Below are 22543 nucleotides of genomic sequence, written 5' to 3'. Positions count from 1 at the left end.
TTTCTAATTGTGCAGGGAGGCAGGCTCCGGACCATCCGGCAGTACCAGAGGGTACAGACACCCAGACGAGCTCCCCCAAGAGGGCAGCGGCACCCAGAGACTTTGTTTACTTTGTTAGAGTCTGCTTTGCGGTCGCATCATCGCCAACACTGCCTGAGTGAGTATGTGGTCCTCCCCTGCTTCCAACCAGCGCTGCGCTCCCCTACACCACTTCTCACCATCCAGAGTCCTGGGGCCTCCCCTACCTGTGGAGGGAATGTCATCTGGCTGCCCCCACTCCATCTCTCCCGGGTACTCCCATCGGCAGCGGCGGTACTCCCCTAAACCGCGAACCACGGGTGGAATCACGAACACTTATCCCCTGTAAATACCCCCTTTTTCATTTGAAGTGGCCGCGAGTCCCCGGGTCCAGAGACCCTCGAGCCACAGCTGACCCCGGATCCGAGCAATTCGACCGCTGCAGGGGCGGCACACTTCTAGTATATACTATAACACCTTTAAGCGTACACAACCTACCTGAAGATATGTCACCAGTCATCCAAGATCAAAAGTGCCAAGTCTGTATAATTATTTTATTACCACAGACTGAGTATTTTGCTTTTTTCTTTTTTAAAATCGGCCATACGGTTCCAAAGATATGGGCCTTTTTAGTTAGTGGTACACGCCCCAGAAGATCCTGTGAGCTACGCCCCAGAGGATTCTATGAGCCACGCCCCCGAAGAGCATACAAGTTAGCACTGAATAAAAAGACCCATATCTCTGCAACCGTATGTCGGATTTAAAAAAAATAAAAAACTTGAATACTCAGGGAAACCAAAGGAAAAAAATAAGACCAAAAACTGGCTACTATTGTCTAATGACAGGTCCTCTTTAAAATGATCTGCTCCCCACCAATGACCCTCTTTCACTAGTAACATTCTTATTAGTCTGTCAATATTTTTTTTCCACTTGCTGGATTTACCAAGATTTCAAGGAAAAGTGGAGTGGAACTTTGATGCCAAAACATTGGACATAGAATATATATATTCTACAAATCAAAAAATTTTTCTGAAAATGCTCACAAAAAAATGGATTTGGCTACTTACTTGAATTCAATCAGATCAGTATAAATGAGAGGAGGGCAGAAGAAGGTCAGCACCATTGCCCACACCGGCGTGTTTTGGGCCATTTGACCCCACCAGTTTTCTGTTAACATAGACTGTGGAATAGAAAAGTAATATTATTACAGGTACAATCAGAATTGTCACGCTACTAGTTACTGGAAGTACCAAACAAACTGCGAAAGGGAAGGGAAACCCTGTGTCTAGGGAAGGGGGAGATGGTGACTCCTGACCGACCCCTACTGCTGGCCCCTGGGGGCCGGCATCATCCTAGCTTTGCACCTATGCGCCGAGCAGGATACCAGACCCTAGGTATCCCTAGTGCTGGGCCCTGAATAGGGAATGGATGGGATGAGTTCCTAGTCAACCCCACTAAACACTAAAGAAGACAAAGGGAGTACACATAGGGGAAAATGCAAGAACCAATTATCCACTGCAAAGTAACAGCAATAATACCACAGGAGGATTACAAGCCACCTGCTTGCAACCAGAGCTTGAATGAACTGAAAATATCACCAGCACAAGTCCAGGGAAGATGGGAGTATTTATGCCCATGGAGAATACAGATAATCAGCAGTTAGATGGAATGAGAACTCAATTGGGTCTTAAAGGGGAAGAGATGTAAATCCAGCAGGAAAGCTACCTAATACAATGAATACTAACAGCAGGAGCAATAGAAAGTCATGGAACATTTTTTGCAGCCAAACACTGTGACCTTCTATTGCCAGAAACCACGAGTGTGTCACCCGTGACAAGAATAAAGAGAATCTAAATGTCTGAACGACCGAACATTTCTGTTGATTACATGAAAGCCCAATATGTTAAAAAACTAGGGTATACTTTTTTGCTTTAGGTTTAAAAAAATAAAATACATTTTTCATATCACTAGAATAATAAAAAAAACTTCCAATTTTCACACTTTCTACAAATCCTAATAGTAAACTAATACTTCCTCCTACTTCACATGCACATTAGCAGAAATAAGCAAACTCCGTTGTTATTTGTGTACATGGAAATGTTATCTGAGTATGCTCTAATCGGGGTACAGGAGGAGGAGGTGAGCTGTGACATCACCTATGGTGAAAAGTGAATCTTAGGTTATCTATTGTATACAGAGATTATAGCTTTCATTAAAACCTGTCTGTAATGATAATGAGACTGCTGAAAAATGGCAGGAAGAAGGGCCGAAGGCTCAATTTCAAAATATAATAATATAACAAGACACCAGTTACATTTTAGAAGCCTAACAATGATGTCACTAGGTAGTGGATTGACCTTATATAGTTTTTCCGAAAGCACGATAGCTATGTTGTCTTACCTGAACACCATCCTGTGCAAAGAAATTACGTGCATCCGCCTCGTAAGCCAGCTGCAGGCAAGTAGCGCCTCCCCAGACGGTGGAGCGTCGTACCAGTAGCTTAAACGCTCTGTTCTCGCTATTTCTGTAACACTCATTAAACACACCTGCAGCAATGAGAATTACAGTTATGCAATACAGTTTAGTCATCTGAATTGTCTGTTTAATATTTACATCTTCTGTGATCTGCAGGTTGACCTATTATTTGCTATAAGCATCACGCACTTATTAAAGTCTGTTCACATGATATTGCAATCTGCTGGGATTTCTATAACTTGCATCTGTATTCATTGCTCCAAACTTAATAAAGTTTAAATCACATTACATTGTCTGCTGTTGATTCCATAATTTTTGTAACCTGCTTCTGTGACCTGCTGGTTAACCTATCATTTGCTGTAAGCATCCTAAACTGTTAAAAAGTTTTAACGTTACGCCACCATCTTGTGGATTGTGCCATCTACATCTGAGCTCTGCTTTAGACTTGCTGTTTTCCTCATCATCTGCCCTCATGTTTTTGTGGCTTCCGGTGTGTTCTGACCAACTTGTTTGTCTGCTGTCCAGCATGGCCTCTTGTCCAGGTCCTTACTCTTCCATAAAGCTTCCAACCTAGATTTGTGTGTCCACCCCGACCCATGGCTTGGTGAATCCACTTTACCAGGTGCAACTAATAAATTGCAGCATTTCAGACAAAATATGCTTGACCCTATGACGAAGTGAGTGCGAAACGCGCGTCGAGGTGCTGGGCAGTGTGGTCCGACTCCTTTTTTGTATCTCCTGGCTCTCTACTAGCCTAATGGGGGCTGCCATATTTGTTTGCCCTGTTATTCTGTATGCCTGCATATTGATCCTATTTGAGTATATTCAGTGCTGTGGACTATGCCATATATGTTGCCATTTGAGGTGTAGCTTTGAATATGTCTATTATATTGTGTTTTTTTCCATATGTATGTATACAGCTGCACACTGATAATTTATGACTAGGGTTTTTCATATATGATGAACCATCCTGCTTTATATTGCACTTGCACTTTATAAACTTTATTTATGGCTGGCTAGTGAGATCAAATAGAAATTTATGCATAAAAAATGTTCTTAACCCAGAAGTCTACATTTTGTTATTAATTGTTTTTTTCAACATTTATATTGACCATATCGCACCAGTTTGTCTTTGCATGTTTTTATGGGGTAGGGTGTTTTTATCTGTGGGTACCAGCACTAATTAAAATTTTATAATTTTTTTGTAATATTTATATGATGAAATAAAAATTAAAATTCTTAACCAGAGAGGTTTTTTGATATTTAATCTTATGCAGACTCTATTTTTCGGTTAAAAATATGCTTGAAACCGAAAAACAATGGCCATGAACCATACAACTAAGACTAGAAAGGATCACCAGCATCTTCTTCTAGCACAGCTCCCCTAGATTTTCTGAAATCTCTGAGTCTTTGTATAAGAAGAGACCTACCTGTCAAGGAGAATAAGATATGAAGACGGATCTGCCTCTTGGACTAGCAATTTTACTAAAATAGTCCTCGGCCGCCATTTCAAAGTATGTTTATCGTAAATACCGCAGCATCTCAGACTAAAACATGCAAAAACGGAGCTGGCCTCCGGTTCTGGCTACTGTTGGTTTGAGCAGCATGAATCAGTCGAAAGGTTATCTTTAAAATTGAACACAAAGCACAATCACAGTGCCGTGTGCAAGAAAGGTTAAAGAGGTTGTCCTCTACTATTTTATCGGGCGGCCTGGAAGCAGTTACAGTAGCACCGGAGCCTCGGTAAGTACAGCGCACTGCTCCTATCCCCCTATCCCTTCTACCACCATTTGTAATAGTTGGATTCTGGTCCCTATAGAGTTGTATTGGGACCGGCGTCCAGCCAGATGACCGGGACCAAACCTTTAGACCCACCAGTCTCGGGTATCTGAGTCCGCCCATCACTAGTTAAGATAGGTCATTAACGTCTGATTAGCCGGGGTCCAACATCACACAACCCCACCAATCAGCTGGCATCAGTGTCGGCAGCCGGAAACTCTCCGTTCCGGAGCTGCCTTGTCAACTGATAACGGCTGTGACCTGGTACTGCAAATCCGCCTCAAATTCAGATTAATAGGAGGCGGATGTGCCGTACCTGGCCGCGGCCACTATCAGAAGACTGGGCAGCTCCGGAACTGAGCTTTTCTGGCCCACTGCTGCCACCGGCACTAAGAACAGTTGATCAGCAATGGTTTGGGGTGTGGAACCCCGGCTGATCAGACATTGATGACCTATCCTAAGGATGAGCCATCAATGTTAAAGTGGTGGATATCCCCTTTAAATGTTCCACGGTTTACAGGCCTTGGTTGAGGAAAGTTGGTGGAGTCTATTATTTCATGTTAAAAGGCGTCTGTGGGAAATAATGAACACAGAAACACAGATGATCTTCAGTGACACTATATGTGACATGGTTTGGAATGGACATGAAAAAAAATAAAATAAATATATATTATAATATTTATATAAAAAATGATCCTTTTATATACAGTAAAAATATATAAAAAAGTTTATATATACATACACGTATATATACACACACACACACATCTATAATTGAGATATAAAAGAAATATATATATATATATATATATATATATATATATATATAACTGAGATATAAAAAATATTATATTATAATTCTTTTATATATCAATTATATAAAGTGTGTGCATATATTAATATATTAATTATATATATTAATATATTAATTATATATATTAATATATTAATTATATATATTAATATATTAATTATATATATTAATTATATATATTAATATATTAATTATATATATTAATATATTAATTATATATATATATATATATATATATATATATATATATATATATATATATATATATATATATATATATATATATATATATATATATATATATATATATATATATATATATATATATATATATATATATATATTTGTGTAACAAAAAAAAGCCCTAGCAGACTATATAATAAAAGAATATATCATGTGGATTATCTAATTTCGGTGACAGAGCCAGCACATTTCTCGGATATATACAAAACTAAGCATCAGGGTCCTGGAAAACAGTGGCCAGCAGAGGTACATGGCATCCAGGCTCATGCAATTACAAAAAAAAAAAACTTTTTTTTACTCTAACTTGCTGTTGATTCAGAATATTCACACTAACATTAGCCACAACAAACAAACCCCGCCCCTATCTTTTGTATTTAGGCTTCTAAGCGTGTGCAGAGAGTGGGAGAAGCTCAGCTGTGACATCACAGCAAATGAGGAACTGTGAGGTGAAGTATTGTCTCCCCTAAGTAATGGGATCATTGTGTCCTCCTTACTTAAATTGTATAAACAGCAATGAGAGCACGTACAATGTAAATCACCTCTAAGGCCAGCAAGGCAGAAAATCAAATATGTTCCTTCCATAACGAGCTCTTCATGTGCTGCTGAAACAGACTATAAAAAGATCTCATTTGTCTGTCAAATAAGAGATGGAGCTGAGGCCGCTATTATTCTCATAGCTAAGCCCTTGTAGGGGTGAAGGGGTTGGCTATTTTCCAGTATCGGCTGGTGCAATCCTTTAGAACAGAGGTGGGCAAGTAGTGTTTTGAGACTGACTGTTGTGGAGGTCCAAACTAATAGGGTGAAATTGTGAGCAGAATTAGGGATGCTGACATCCTCCTATATACAGCATGAGCCCACAAAAGCCCCCTATATATAGAAACACCCCCCCTATATACCGTATGAGCCCACACAGTCCTCTATACAGCATCAACCCCACAGTCTATATACCGAATGAGCCCTCACACAGTCCCCCTATATGCAGTATGTTCCCTCACACATTCCCCCTATATGCAGTATGAGCCCTCACACAGTCCCCCTATATGCAGTATGTTCCCTCACACATTCCCCCTATATGCAGTATGAGCCCTCACACAGTCCCCCTATATGCAGTATGTTCCCTCACACATTCCCCCTATATGCAGTATGAGCCCTCACACAGTCTCCCTATATGCAGTATGAGCCCTCACACATTCCCCCTATATGCAGTATGAGCCCTCACAGTCTCCCTATATGCAGTATGAGCCCCCACACAGTCCCCCTATATGCAGTATGAGCCCCCACACAGTCCCCCCTATATGCAGTATGAGCCCTCACACAGTCCCCCTACAGTATATGCAGTATGAGCCCTCACACAGTCCCCCTATATGCAGTATGAGCCATCACACAGTCCCCCTATATGCAGTACGAGCCCCCATACAATCCTCCTATATGCAGTATGAGCCATCACACAGTCCCCCTATATGCAGTATGAGCCCCCACACAGTCCCCCTATATGCAGTATGAGCCCCCACACAGTCCCCCCTATATGCATTATGAGCCCTCACACAGTCCCCCTACAGTATATGCAGTATGAGCCCTCACACAGTCCCCCTATATGCAGTATGAGCCATCACACAGTCCCCCCTATATGCAGTACGAGCCCCCATACAATCCTCCTATATGCAGTATGAGCCATCACACAGTCCCCCTATATGCAGTATGAGCCCTCACAGTCCCCCTATATGCAGTATGAGCCCTCACAGTCCCCCTATATGCAGTATGAGCCATCACACAGTCCCCCTATATACAGTATGAGCCCCCATACAATCCTCCTATAGGCAGTATGAGCCCTCACACAGTCCCCCTATATGCAGTATGAGCCCCCACAGTCCCCCTACAGTATATGCAGTATGAGCCCTCACAGTCCCCCTATATGCAGTATGAGCCATCACACAGTCCCCCTATATGCAGTATGAGCCCCCACAGTCCTTCTTTATAAAGTATGAGCCCCCAAATAGTCTCCTTATACACAGTATGAACCCCAAAAAGCCCCCTAAATGCAGGATGAGCCCCCAATGTATGATATTTGCCCTATATTCAGTATGAGCCCCCTATTTATGGTATGACCTCCCACAAGGCACCCTATATTCAATGAGTCCCCAATATATACTGTATATAGGAGAGCTATGTGGGGGCTGATTGTAATGCTCATGCCAGGCGTAGGGGCAGCGAGCAGGGTTAGTGGACCCACTGGACCACAGTGACACCCGAGCTTACCCTTTAGGGGGAGGAGCTTAACTAAGCGCCCACCGTGAGGCGGACACCAGTTCCCCTCCCAGAGCAGTGACCGGGACTGTGGCAGCTGACCCCCAGAACCGGTGATAGACTTATGTACAGGCGGGGCGGGATGACTGAGGCAGGCTGGACTGGCAGATACGGACAGGAATGGTGCGTGTAGCAGGGTCAGATAGGTATAGGAAGACAGGTACAGATGACGGACACAGGGATAACGGGACTTGACAACTATCTAGCAGCAGACTGGTATACTAACTAACTAAGGACTTTGCGCAGGCACCTTCCCTAATGGGAGGGTGCCTTAAATACATAAGGCCTCTCAGCCATAGGCTGAGAAGCATTTCCTGAAAACAGCGTGCTGGCCCTTTAAAGAGAAGGGCTGGTGTGCACATGACCAAAGCACACTCCCTGGAGACCAGGGTTTCATGCATGGGCCCCAGGAGGGGAAGAAGGCAGATGCACACGTAGATGACCAGAGAGGTGCGGGGAAGGACACGACCTGGCTGGGGCAGTGAGCAAGTCGACGTCCCTTCAGGGATGTCGGCGCTACACTCATACTGTATATATGACTGACATATAGGGAGACTAAACCCTCACACAGTCCCCCTATATGCAGTACGAGACCACATTCTCTTTATATATAGTATGAGGCCCCACAAAAAAACAGTATGAGCCCCCACACAGTCCCTCTTTATAAAGTATGAGCCCCAAATAGCCTCCTAAATGCAGTATGAGCCCCCAATGTACAGTATTGGCCCATATATACAGTATGAGCCTCCTATTTATACTACGAGCACCCACATAGCCCCCTATATTCAATAAGCTCCAACATATACTGTATATAGAGGGCTATGTGGGGGTTCATACTGTATATTGAGGACTGAACCCTCACAGCCCTCCTATACACAGTAAGCGCCCTCACAGAGCCTCTTTCTACACAGAATGAGCCCCCACATAGCCCCTATATACAGTACGGGTCACCACATAGCTTCCTTATACACAGTATAAGCTCTTAAATACAGCAAGAGCCCCCAAATAATCTCCTTCTACACAGTATGACCACCTACATAGCCTCTGTATATACAGTATGATCCACCAATAGTCTTATACACAGTATGAGCCCTCACATAGCCACTATATGTAGTATGAGCTCCCACAGTCATCCTACATACAGTAAGAGCCTCTTTTTAAACTGTATGACTCCCACATAGCCCCTATTTATAGTATAGCCCCGCATAGTTTCCATATACACAGTATCAGTTAAATACAGTCTGAGCCCCCAAATTCTCTTTATACACAGTATGAGCCTCCTTATAAAACAGTATTCTTCCTCACATAGCCCTCCTATATACAGTACTAGCTGTAGTACCTGGTGTTGCCCGGGATAGTAACTGTCTCTCTCCCAGTCTCTGTGTGTGTGTCTCTGTCTGTCTCTCTCCCAGTCTCTGTGTGTGTGTCTCTGTCTGTCTCTCTCCCAGTCTCTGTGTGTGTGTTGCTGTCTGTCTCGCTGTCTGTCTCTCTCTGTCTCTTTGCCCGACTGTCTTTTTGCCCGACTATCTGTTTCCAGGGCTGCCTCTCTCCAGGGCTGCCTCTCTCCAGGGCTGCCTCTCTCCAGGGCTGCCTCTCTCCAGGGCTGCCTCTCTCCCCATCTTTCTGTGTCTCTGTCTCTCTCTATCCGTCTCACCACCGACATCTTATTATCTCACACATGAGCTTCTTATACTAACAGTTTATTTTGTTCCTATAGCAACCACTGACAGTTGCTATTTATAGCCTGCAGCTCCCAGCTCTATTCAGTTTAATGGCTGCAGGATTTTTGTAGAGTAACTGGAAAGCACGGGGTTAAATGTTCCCGGCCAAACATAGTCTGACGTTCCCTGAGTCACATGGAGTCTCTGTGCAAAATTTCATGATTGTAAATGCGACGGTGCGGATTCCTTTAGCGGACACACACACACACACACACACACACACACACACACACACACACACTGAGCTTTATATATTAGATGAGCCCCCACATAGCCTCATATACACAGGTGATGGAAGGCACGGTGCGCACCCCTGCGTCAGAAGGATTGGCAAAGGAAAAAAAACAACCTATTGTGCCCATTCACCCTTGATGGAGGGTATTTCTCCACCTTTCCCTTTACACATGCACATTCGGTTTAGCAGAGCATGCATATACACTGTTAAGAACATGTTGCACAGTAGTGAAAAGCCCTTTAAGCTTAGTTGACCTGTATAAATTCAGTTCTGAAAGTAAGGACACACCCAATTGACTAAGGGTAAGGGTAATAGTCCAATGTCATGTCGATACATTCCCAGGAAGAAGGAGAGAGGGATGGCTCAATGCACCCTTCTAAGGTAACCCTGCACTGTTACTTCAAGGGACGAACAAGTACAAAAGCAGACATGTCTGGAAAGATGAAAGGTTGTCTTTAAGAATATTACAAAAGTGGATGATGTGGAGATTACCTATTGCCAGATGCTCAAACTTTGCAGCTAGATCTTTCATAGCCAAGACTTCTTCAGCTTCAGATTCCAGGCGAGACAACTCCTTCAGCAATTTGGAAGCAGCAAGTGCTGAGGTCACAGCTTCTGTCCCCTGCGGAGCGCAACAATAGGAGAAAAAACAATAAGAAAACAAAAACAAAACCATCCCAAACAGCAGAATTAGGCCTCTCGCGCTCCTATGGGACATGGGGGAATACCAGGCTAGTGGTGAAGGGGGATGATTGAGACCCCTGGTAAAACCTACCACTGGCCCCTGGCTCCCCTGATGTCCCCAGATAGGTATCCTGACCAACATAGGTGCAGAACCTAGGCCCTGATTGACCCTAAAATAAGCCCTTGGTAGTGACCGGACGGGATGAGCACTAGTCAACCCCACTAAGCCTTAAGAACAAGCAGGGAAAACAGACGGGTGAATGCAAAAGACAACTTGTTCCAAAGTTACCTTGCATAGAACAGCAACATACAACAATGTTTTACGACAAGAGATTTCAAGCAGACGTCTTGCAATCTGGACAGCATATGAGTAAACTCTATCACCGGCAACAAACCAAGGGTAAATGCAGGTATATATAGACACAGAGTGGGGAAAAGGATTTGCAGCTGAACTGCCAAATTATCCACAGGGTCCAGAAGGGAAAACATTAACACTAACAGAGAAGATACATTGAACTCCATACACACCAAGGAAGAAAGAAGGGAATATCAAGGAGCAGTTTGTGCAGCCAAATGCAGCGACCTTCTGCAGCCAGACACCACAGGGATGTCTCAACCGGGACACACCCGTGACACTTTCCTAGAGTTCACAATGTCAAATGACCTGCATTGTAATGGGCTACTCAATAGTCTGTGTAAGAAAAGCTCCCTGTAATGCTACAGAAAAGCTGCCTTCTGTGTAGACTCTGAGGCAACTTGAGAACCTGGGGCTTAAAACTCAAGCCCCTGTGATTATCTTAGATGGTCATCTTATAGAAGCACTCCCATCAAAGTTTTAATAATCATATTATATAGCAGCATGTACTTACAATTGCTCATTTTGCCCTTCTACCCAGTGAATTCTTCTCTTTTCTATTAGGTCTATGACATCACATTTTTAAAAACTGATTAGCTGAATCCTTCTAAGCTCTATGTAGAAAGAGGAAGTCTATTTTCCCAACACAAGTCATCATTAGAAATACAAATCAAGGTCAAATCAAAGCAATTTGTAGTTCTAATGATGACTCATGCAGTCAGGTTTTAATCATGTGATGTCAATCTACTAGAAAACAGAAGAATTAACTGGATAGAAGGGCAAAATGATGACTGCAATATATGTCTAGTACTGGGATCCTTTCTTTGGTGTCCTTTGAATACTTATGTTAAGCTCCACCACCTCACTAGGCAAACCATAGTGTATCAGTTTGGCTCTCTTTTCCAGAAACTGGAATGGTATACCAAAGTATTTTTGAGATCTCACCATTTCCCAGAAGTAAGTAGCCATTTCGTTTCGATTCTGTAGAATTGCCCAAATAAAGAGATCGATCCATGGGGTTGTGGACTTTTTAGCTTCATACCTCTCATCAAGATAGCTTGGACTATTTTTAATCTTTGGATAAAGATGGAGAAACAAGTTAAAGGGGTTGTCTATCTTTGGAAACTTTTTTTTTTTTTTTTTTTTTTTTTTTTTTTACACAGAAATGTAAACAGTCATCCCAAAAACACCCAGTGGATGACATTTGTGGAATTATTACATACATTGAAGCTCTTCTTGTTGACGGAGTGCTTCGTATTTCCCAGGACGTGTGTGTAGAATGGGGCGCAGACGTCACCCATGAGCTCACGGAGAACTTTGGCCACCTCGTATAGTTTGAAGTCATGTGTTTTGCCTCCGGTGTCCACCGGCACGTAGATCAGGTGCTGCTGCCCTTTGTTAGACTCTCTCCGCTCTTCATGTTTGCGTTGAAGTAGTTGGCAGAGAACCGTATTGTCCAACACCGAGCAATAAAGCTCCTCCAGCTGTCCATACGTCAGGTAATCCACAATGTTCATTCCGTTGTCCACAAAGAGCTTTACAAAACTGGGCTTGTCATTCACGAGAGCGTCAGTCATGGTGTCTTCAAGATCACAAGCCTAAATAAGAAAGGAGAGAAGTCAGTAGGCCACAATATGATCTTTCATGGATTCCACTGATGAACCAGGAACAAGGAGCCACTTGAAGAGTTTTAGGACCTTCGTACTCATCAGTAAAGTCAACAAACCCACCAATTTCCTCCTAACCGGTCCACTAACGTATATATCTACGATTATTGAGTATACGGTAAATGCTCATCCAGGTTCCCTGAAGATAAAAGCCAAGTAGCCGCTATTAGTAGCCATAAACAAGAAAAAAAATGACAGCAATAGGTCACAAAGTGACAGTATAAAAGACAGCAAGAAAAAAAAATTGGGTTAATACAAGAAAGCTCTCCTATAGCAGGCTTTCCAGACCTTTCACTGACAAGCGTTTCGCATTTACCGCTTCATCTGGGAGTATCTACACTATTAGTTGTAGAGGATTACATATCCTCTGAACCAATGACAAGTCATGCACATCACATAGCAATATAACATTTAGAAACCTGCTTTAGCACTGCCTGAATCGCGTTTCGATTTCACCGCTTCATCTGGGGGTAACACTATTAATTGCAGAGGATTATATATGTCCCAACCAATGACAAGCTGTGCACGTCACATATCCATGCAACATTTAGAAACTTGCCTTAGCCCCGTATGACATGCATTTTGGTGAAAGCGAAACGCATGTCAGACAGTGCTAAAGCAGGTTTCTAAATGTTGTATTGATATAACACGCATATCGCTTTCACCGCTTCATCTGGGGGTATCTACACTATTAATTGCAGAGGATTATACATGTCAGAAAGAAAGGCAAGGCATGCATGTCACATCTATACATTTAGAAATCTGCTTTAGCACTGTAACATGCGTTTCGCTTTCACCACTTCATCTGGGGGTATCTACACTATTTGCAGAGGATTATATAGGTCAAAACTAGTGACAAGCCGTGCACGTCACATATATCAATACAACATTTAGAAACCTGCTTTAGCACTGTGACCCCCGTTTCGTTTTCACTGCTTCATCTGGGGATATCTACACTATTAATTGCAGAGGATTATATATGTTAGAACCAAAGCAAGCCGTGCACGTCACATAGCCATACAACATTTAGAAACCTGCTTTAGCACTGTCGGCTAACAGATCCTCCTCCATCGGACTGAGCATGCATGTGCTCTGTATGCAAAGAGGAAAGTAAGTTATATGACCAAGCTGAGCATGTATGGGGTTAGGATAGTCAGGATGGATACTGTGGTTGTCAGCTAGACAAATGTTAGGCCAAGAGTTATCTGATGCGTACGGAGCAATATACTTACAAAGCCTCCCTGCAGCAATAATGCTACTTCCCGGTCCGCTCATCAGTGCTCATACATATTCACTGCTTTCCCCGACCATCGGCAGCTCTGATTGGCTGCCGGTAGACCACACCCCCACCCTCTCTAACAGGGCATGTGACAGTGACAATGTCTCGCACTACCACTATTAAAGTTCAGGGCCATGCCCTGCACAATGCCAGCCCGTTACCACTGAGTGCCGGCCACATAGGTTAATATCACCTATGAGTAAGGATCTTATCTATAGATCCGAAACGCGTCTGGTATTATTTATGGACTTTTAATTGTGTGTCTATTTTTAACATGAAGATCCAATAAAGATTTTTCTACAAAGATTTTTCTACAATTTCTGGATGGTGTCCTATTTGGTGCTGGAATCTACCTACAATTTTGTCTGTTGCTCCATCCTGGGAACCCCAATCCTGGCATTATAGGCGTTACGGTAGGCTGAAACTATTTTTTCTTTTCTTCCTTTGTGTTGCCTGGAGAGATCGTGTCTCTGCAGGCTCAGCTGTAGCAGAGCCAGGACCGTTGTTGGACGTCGTGTGGATTACAGTGGAACTTCAAAGGTCTTTTGGGGTTAATAAAGAGGGGAAAGAAGTCGCTGTATTTTATTTCAAATAAAAGATTTTTCTTAATGTTGGTGTTTATTTTTTTTTTACTTTTAGACCCCCTACCCATCACTAATTCTGGGCTTGATGACAGTTATGCATTGTTATTAACCCCTTATTAATTACCCTGACTGCCACCGGACCAGGGCAATCAGGTAAAGCACCAGAATTGTCGCATCTAATGGATGAGACAATTTGGGGCGACTGCAGGCTATTACTCTTAGGCTGGGGGGGTCCCAATAATCATGGGCCTCCCCAGCCTGAGAACACCAGCCCCCAGCTGTTGGCTTTATCTTGGCTGAGTTTTAAAATTGGGGGACCGCATGTCGTTTTGTAAACTTATTTATTTACATAAAAAAAAAGCTGCATGCGGTTACTCTTATTTTGATATTCAGCCAAGATAAGCACATGGCTGGGGGTGGCAGCCTGTAGCCGTGGCTTTATCTGTGCTGGTATCACTATAGGGTGGATTCTACACCATTTTTGAAAAAAAAACACATACAATATTATAGATATAGATATATAGATATTTTTTACACTCCACTACAAGCACGCAGTCAGCGCCTGTAATTTCAACCAATCACAGGCGCTGTTAGAGAGGGTGGGGGCATAGTCTACCAGCAGCCAATCCGAGTCACTGGTGAGCGTTGAAAGCAGTGAATATGTATGAGAACTGATAAACGGACCAGGAAGTAGTATTACGGGAGGCTCGGTAACTGACGGGAAGTATATTCTCCTGTTTTAACCCTTTAAATTTACAGGTAATGTTCGAGTTCCCATAGACTTGTATGGGGTTTGGTGTCCGGGCAGATGTTCAGGTTCAAGTTTAGTTCCAAACCAGACATCTGCGGATTTGCTCATCACTTTATCAATCATGCGATGGCCACAGGATCCTCGGGGGCGTGTCTTTAGGCTGCTCTTTATTACTGTGAGCATTGCCATTTGTAAAGATCAAATTGTAGCACTAGGATAAAAAAAAGCCAATATCTCTGGAACCGTATGGCGTATTTAGAAAAAGCAAAAAGCGTAATACTCAGGGGAACAGGGGGAACAAAATAAGTATATACTGGTTACTTTTAAAAATGCTGGTACATGTTAAAATAAATAGCTCAGAGTAAAATGTTGGAACTTCATGCACAGAACAGTATGTTGTAAGCCAATAATCTCCGCCACTGGTTGGCAGTCGGCCGTGATAGGAAGTACACTAGGAAGCATGTCTTCCTGAGATTGCCAATTGTGCATTCTTCCGACAGGAAACCCATGACTCCACCAACTTGGGCGTTTTATAAAGCTTTGCTGCTCATGTACAGGAGGGGAACAGATTTGTAATCTCAGAGCCTGACGTGTCTTCTCAACACTGAATATTCAGGTCAGAAGTAAACAGTCTACAGGACGAGGATTGCATGAAGTCAATTGCAAAAAGCGTTCTATTTTGGGTTCAACATTAAAGCCCAAATAATTTAGTCTAAAATTCCACAAAGGATCTGATCCATGGGTTCTTCAAAACAGGAAAAAACACAATGTAAGCTCTGGCATTACGATTAGAGCAATGTCTGATGGAAACTGTCTCTTTAAAACATCATTTTTAATCCAAAACAATTAAAAAAAAATATTCAAAACACTTTGAACCTAATCATCATTTAAATTTTATTTGATTTTTGTCTTGTAGGATTCATTAACTTTTGCTCCAAATTCTTAAAAATGGCCAATGCGATTCATAAATTGTTGGCAAATTACTCAATTTTTTTTATTTTTTTGCAAAACACAGTTACATGTTCCAATAAAATGTCGGAAAAAATTGTGCAAAAAGTGCATAAAAAAAAAAATCACTATTTGTGCTAAAAGTTTATCAACTTTTTGAAAAGTTGTGTCGCGGGCGGAGGAGGGGACGCTGCGCTCTCCCACTGCTCAGGTCCGGCTGCCGCTGCTGCTGCGGCCGCTGCTGCTCGGTGGCTCGAGCGATGGGCCGGATCCCGGGGACTCGAGCGGCGCTCCTCGTCCGTGAGTGAAAAGGGGGGTTAGTTTTGGGGATTTATTGTCCGTGACGCCACCCACGGTTGTGGTGATTGTGTGGACACCACCGCTGCTCTGTATGGGGATCCCGGGAGCGGTGACAGGAAGCAGCAGAGTTGTTAGTTCTCCCCTCCGTGGGTAGGGGGTTGGTTGTCCCAGGGCCCGGTGATGGGGTAGGGATGGATGGCAGGCCGGGTGCGGGGCCTGGTGAGGTGCAGGGTCGCGGGGGCAGCGCTGTACCTCACGGCACGGTGGTACTCACTCAGCCTGAGACGGTGACACAGTTCTCGGTAAAACACACGGCTGGAAGGACGGTTCCCACGGACGGCTGCTGTTGCTTTTCCCCGGTAGTTAACGGTGACTGTCTCTTTTCCCTGCACCTATGTTCAATGTTGGTAGCGATGGGTTCCCACCGGTTACCTTCTCCCCGACTTGGATATGGGCCGGAGGAGCCCCTCTTTGCCCGCAGGCGCTGGCCCTGAGAAACTGGTGCCTTGGCGGTGGCGGTGTCTCTCTCATACGGTTGGACTGTTGCCTTCAATCGGGACTTAGTTGTTTGGAAACCCGGAGGTCCCCTTCACTGACGGATTTGGCAAATTCACGGCGACTCCAAGCCTTGCCGGGATCCGAAAGGCCCCTGCCAATGGTGCTGGCTTCTCCTTGTGTACCGGTCCGGTACCGCCGGGCCACCACCCGTCCACGGTCCTCACGGCAACTCCGATCAGCCTCCACTGCAGACGGTCACCGCCGTCTGCTAACCTTGCTGTCTCAGTCCGGGGCACACACCCGGACCAACTTCAGGCTTTCAAACTGTCACTTTCCTCCTCTCTACTACTTTTCTTCTTCCACTTCCTCCTCCAAACTCTAACTGCCTGTGTTTTCCTGCCTCCAGGACTGTGAACTCCTTGGTGGGCGGAGACCAACCGCCTGGCTCCACCCCCTGGTGTGGACATCAGCCCCTGGAGGAAGGCAACAAGGATTTCTGGTCTAGCTTAGGTGTACCTAACCGGGGTGTAGGGTGTGGTGATGTCATTACCTGTGATCCCTGGCTTGCCCAGGGCGTCACAGTTGCAATTGATGAAAACCTGAAAAATTGATAAAAATCTGAAAATATCTGGAAATTCCAAGCCTCATCCACAATGTAAAACAAAAAAAAAAATAATACAAAAATAGACTAAAGGCCTCTTTACACGCAACGACATCGCTAATGAGATGTCGTTGGGGTCACGGAATTTGTGACGCACATCCGTTCTTGTTAGCAACGTCGTTGCGTGTGACACGTACGAGCGACCGCTAACGATCAAATACTCACCTTATCGTTGATACGCTGTCCATTTCCCGATTATCGTTGCTGTTGCAGGACGCAGGTTGTTCCTCGTCCCTGCGGCAGCACACATCGCTATGTGTGACACCGCAGAAACGAGGAACCTCCCCTTACCTGCGGCCGCAATGAGGAAGGAAAGAGGTGGGCGAGATATTCGTCCTGCTCATCTCCGCCCCTACGCTTCTATTGGGCGGCCGCTTAGTGACGTCGCTGTGACGCCGCACGAACCGCTCCCTTAGAAAGGAGGCAGTTGGCCGGTCACAGCGACGTCGCTAGGCAGCTAAGTAGTGTGACGGGTCCGGGCAATGTTGTGCACGACGGGCAGCGATTTGCCCGTGACGCACAAACAACGGGGGCGGGTACGCTCGCTAGCGATATCGCAGCGTGTAAAAGTACCCTTTAGAAAAAAGGTGGAAATTAAAAGAAAATATAAAAACGCAAGTGAAAAAAAGGACAATTGGGCAGAGCAGCCTGAAGATACGCCCCAAAGGAGCCTGGAAGCCACACCCTTTATGCAGACCATCCTGAAGACACACCCCAGAGGATTATAATAATCACGTCCCTACACTAAGCACCTGAGCAAAGGGTCATCATGTCCTGGGAGTAACAAATCAGCGACAGGCAAGACAAAATGATTGAAAAAACATCGCAGGTAACACTTTTAAGTGATTCTTTTAAGACTGAAGTGTACATCACAGCAAAGAAAGAATTCAGTATTGGCATCATACCCTCCAATGGATTTCTCCATGGAACAATTCTGTCTTGGCAATGTCCTCCCTGTTCCAGGCTACTGCCAACTTCAGCTCATCCAAGTATTCAGTGGCATCGCTAGACTGCTTCTTACATGCTGTGTTACAATCGGAAGAAAAATGAATTACTGTATGTATTATGCATATTACACAGACAGACACACACAGACACACACAGACACACACAGACACACACAGACACACACAGACACACACACTACTAAAGCAAAGATTTCAAACAGGTGTAGAAAAATATTCTGCAAAGTAAGAATGCTTTTAAAAATAGAAATGATCATAGTTTATTTGTATCAATTAACAATATGCAAAGTGAACAAAAGAAATATCAATCAAATCAATATTTGGTGTGACTGCTCTTTGCATTCAAAACAGCATCAGTTCTTGTAGGTACTTGTCCCTTGTACACAGTTTGAGACGGAATTCAGCAGGGAGGTTGTTCCAAACATCTTTGAGAAGTAACCACAGATCTTTTGTGCATGACACTTGTGCAAATTGTTTTGACTGTTAACACGGTGCCTGATCATCAGTCCCAGAGCTTTGTGGGGGGGGGGGGGGGGGGGCGCGCGCATCTTCACCCCCAGATTATATAAAGAAATATATATTATATTATATATATATATATATATATATATATATAATATTTTATATAATCATATATATACATGTATATATACAATCATATATATATATATATATCTCTCTATCTATCTATCTATCTATATATATATATGACTATAGATAGAGAGATATAGATATATATAATCTCTTTCTCTATATATACACACACACACACACACACACACACACACACACACACATACATATGCCAATTGGAGAAAAAGACATGGATCGCACATCCCAAAAATACATTGATCTAAATCCACTAGGCAAAAATTTAAATAGAACGTGAGGTTCTTAGTTACCTTTCTGATCAGACTGTATTAAGCCCACTGCCACGTCACGGCGAACCTCTAGAGTGGGTCCCTATCCTAAGCCTTTGTGGTGCGGCACTGTGCACCAACCACTGCTGCAGCGACAAAGCACCAGCAGGGCAGGCGACCCGGTGCCTCACAGCACCCATGCTGCAAGGAAAAGCCCCCAAGGCTCCAAGCCGCACTGCCCCACTGTCACGACACCACCACAACAGTGGCCACTGCATAGCACCAACACACAGTGAGAGGAGCTGCGCACTCACCTCCCACTGGCTCCCATAAGTAAACAGTGAGCAAAAAAGGCTGACCCCTCTTGGAGTCTCCTGCTAATTAAAAACACCTGTGCTGAATGGGGGGAGTGCAGATCCAAGCAAAAAAAGGAGGGGGATAGAACATATTAATATGCCAATTGGAGACAAAGACATGGATCGCACATCCCAAAAATACATTGATCTAAAGCAGCTAGGCAAAAATTTAAAAATTTAAATAGAACGTGAAAGTAACTAAGAACCTCACGTTCTATTTAAATTTTTGCCTAGCGGCTTTTAGATGAATGTATTTTTGGGATGTGCGATCCATGTCTTTCTCCATTTGTTATATTAATATGTTCTATCCCCCTCCTTTTTTTGCTTGGATCTGCACTCACCCCATTTGGCACAGGTGTTTTTAATTAGCAGGAGACTGCAAGAGGGGTCAGCCTTTTTTGCTCCCAGTTCACTTATGGGAGCCAGTGGGAGGTGAGTGCGCAGCTCCTCTCACTGTGTGTTGGTGCTGTGCGGTGGCCGCTGTTGTGGTGGTGTCGTGACAGTGGGGCGGTGCGGCCTGGAGCCTTGGGGGCTTTGCCTTGCAGCATGGGTGCTGTGAGGCACCGGGTCGCCTGCCCTGCTGGTGCTTTGTCGCTGCAGCAGTGGTTGGTGCACAGTGCCGCACCACAAAGGCTTAGGATAGGGACCCACTCTAGAGGTTCGCCGTGACGTGGCAGTGGGCTTAATACAGTCTGATCAGAATGGTAACTAAGAACCTCACGTTCTATTTAAATTTTTGCCTAGCGGCTTTTAGATCAATGTATTTTTGGGATGTGCGAGCCATGTCTTTTTCTCCATTTGTTATACGTACATACACAGTATATACATACATACATACATACATGCATGCATACACTGTTTGTATTGTATGTACAATTGTGCTCAAAAGTTTACATACCCCGGCAGATTTTTGCTTTCTTGGCCATTTTCAGAACATATGAATGACAACACAATCTTTTTCCCCCCTCATGGTGAGTGGTCGGGTGACTGAGTTTTCTCTTTTTAAAATCATAATGACAACCAAAAATATCCCAAATGACCCTAATGAAAGTTCACATACCCTGGTGATTTTTGCCTGATAACATGCACGGAAATGGGTTTGAATGGCTAATAAAAGGTAACATCCTCACCTGTGACCTGTTTGCTTGTAATCAGTGTGTGCATAAAAGCTGAGTGAGTTTCTGGGATAAAGACAGACTCTTGCATCTTTTATCCAGCCACTGCCGTTTCTGGATTGTGAGTCATGGGGAAAGCAAAAGAATTGCAAACGGATTTAAGGGAAAAAAGATAGTCTAACTGAATAAAACAGGAAAGGGATTAAAAAAGATATCCAAGTAATTCATAATGCCAGTCAGCAGTGTTGCAACTGTGATTAACAAATGGAAAAATCAGGGGCTCTGTAAAAACAAAGCCACGATCAGGTAGAGCTACAAGAATATTGGCCACAACTGCCAGGAAAATTGTTCGAGATACAAAGAAAAATCCACAAATAACATCAGCTGAAATACAGATCTCACGGAAAACTAGTGGTGTGGCCATTTCAAGATGCACAATAAGGAGGCACTTGAAGAAAAATGGGCTGCATGGTCGAGTCACCAGAAGAAAGCCATTACTGCGCAAATGTCAAAAAGTATCTTGCCTACAATATGCTAAACAGCACAGAGACAAGTCTCCAAACTTCTGAACAAGGCAATTTTAAGTGATAAGACCAGAATCGAACTTTTTGGCCACAACCATAAACGTTATATTTGGAGAGGTGTCAACAAGGTCTATGATGAAATGAACACCATTCATACTGTAAAGCATAGAGGTGGATCACTGATGATGTGGGGATGTGTGAGCTACAAAAGGCACAGGAAACTTGGTGTAGCTGAAGGAAAGATGAATGCAGCATGTTATCAGCAAATACTGGAGGTAAATTTGCACTCATCAGCCCGAAAGCTGCGCACGGGACGTACTTTGACGTTCCAACTTGACAACAATCCAAAACACAAGGCCAAGTCGACCTGTCATTGGCTACAACAAAATAAAGTGAAGGTTCTGGAGTGGCCATCTCAGTCTCCTGCCCTCAATATCATTGAGCCACTGTGGGGAAAACTCAAGCACGCAGTTCATGGAAGAATGCCCAGGAATTTACAGGAACTGGAGGCGCCAAGAAGAATGGGCAGCTTTACCATCTGAGAAAATAAAGAGCCTCATCCACAACTACCACAAAAGACTTCAAGCTGTCATTGATGTTAGAGGGGGGCAAATACACAGTATTAAGAACTGGGGTATGTGAACTTTTGATCAAGGTCATTTGGACGTTTTTTGGTCATTATGATTTAGAAAAAGAAAACACAGTAGTTTGACAATAAATAGATTCACCCAACCACTAACCATGAGTAGAAAAAAAATGTGTTATTCATATTCTCTGAAAAAAATGCCAAGAAAGCAAAAAAAAAATCTGTCGAGGTATGTAAACTTTTGAGCACAACTGTATTAGTGCCAAAACATTTCCTGTAAAATACAATTTACCTTTTACTAGAGCTTTCAAAATCACAGTCTCAAAATCCTCGGTCCCGTCGGCATTGGAATAGACTGTGACCAGATCTCGATTTTCTATAATTTTTTCAATCTGAATTTCAAAAACAAAAATTTTAGATTAGTCACACCCTTATCGGAATTTATCTTCCAGCCTATAATGCACTTATCAGATTACAGAGATCAATTTCCTTTAAAGAGGTTGTCTACTTTCAGAAAACTTTTGCCTGATGGCTCTGTTCATTGTAAAAACCAAGCCGCGCTTCACTCAACCTTCACGGGTCCAGCATGGCCTCCGGCGCTTGTGTAGTTCAGACGGTTATGCCGATGTAGACAGCATGAGCCACTAAGCTTAGCGATTAGGCCGGCTTCTCACTTGCGAGTTTCTCGCAGTAGAGCAATTTGAGAAAATCTCGCATTGGAATCGGACACATGTTAGTGAATGATTCAGCTCGCATTTGCGATTTTTTTTCTCAGTCCAAATCGGACTGAGAAAAAAATCTCAGCATGCTGCTTTTTTGCG

The 22543-nt window shown here is 43.6% G+C and overlaps 1 protein-coding gene across 2 annotated transcripts in view; it reads right to left on the bottom strand.

Annotated features, from left to right (window-relative positions):
- TRPM4 (transient receptor potential cation channel subfamily M member 4) overlaps positions 1-22543 on the bottom strand; it is a 142034-nt gene that overhangs the window by 23607 nt on the left and 95884 nt on the right. For both annotated transcript variants that reach the window (XM_075329098.1, XM_075329097.1), the window contains exons 9-15: positions 22015-22114; positions 18222-18340; positions 11852-12226; positions 11574-11702; positions 10082-10211; positions 2419-2564; positions 1086-1198 (exon numbers count right to left, since the gene is read on the bottom strand). In XM_075329098.1, coding sequence (XP_075185213.1) covers positions 1086-1198; positions 2419-2564; positions 10082-10211; positions 11574-11702; positions 11852-12226; positions 18222-18340; positions 22015-22114 — 1112 coding nt within the window. The remainder of the gene's footprint in view (positions 1-1085; positions 1199-2418; positions 2565-10081; positions 10212-11573; positions 11703-11851; positions 12227-18221; positions 18341-22014; positions 22115-22543) is intronic.

Source organism: Anomaloglossus baeobatrachus, chromosome 11, assembly GCF_048569485.1.
Source record: "Anomaloglossus baeobatrachus isolate aAnoBae1 chromosome 11, aAnoBae1.hap1, whole genome shotgun sequence".
Lineage (NCBI taxonomy): Eukaryota > Metazoa > Chordata > Amphibia > Anura > Aromobatidae > Anomaloglossus > Anomaloglossus baeobatrachus.
The sequence above is the reverse complement of the archived record's forward strand: the minus strand, read 5'-3'. Positions and strand labels throughout refer to the sequence as shown.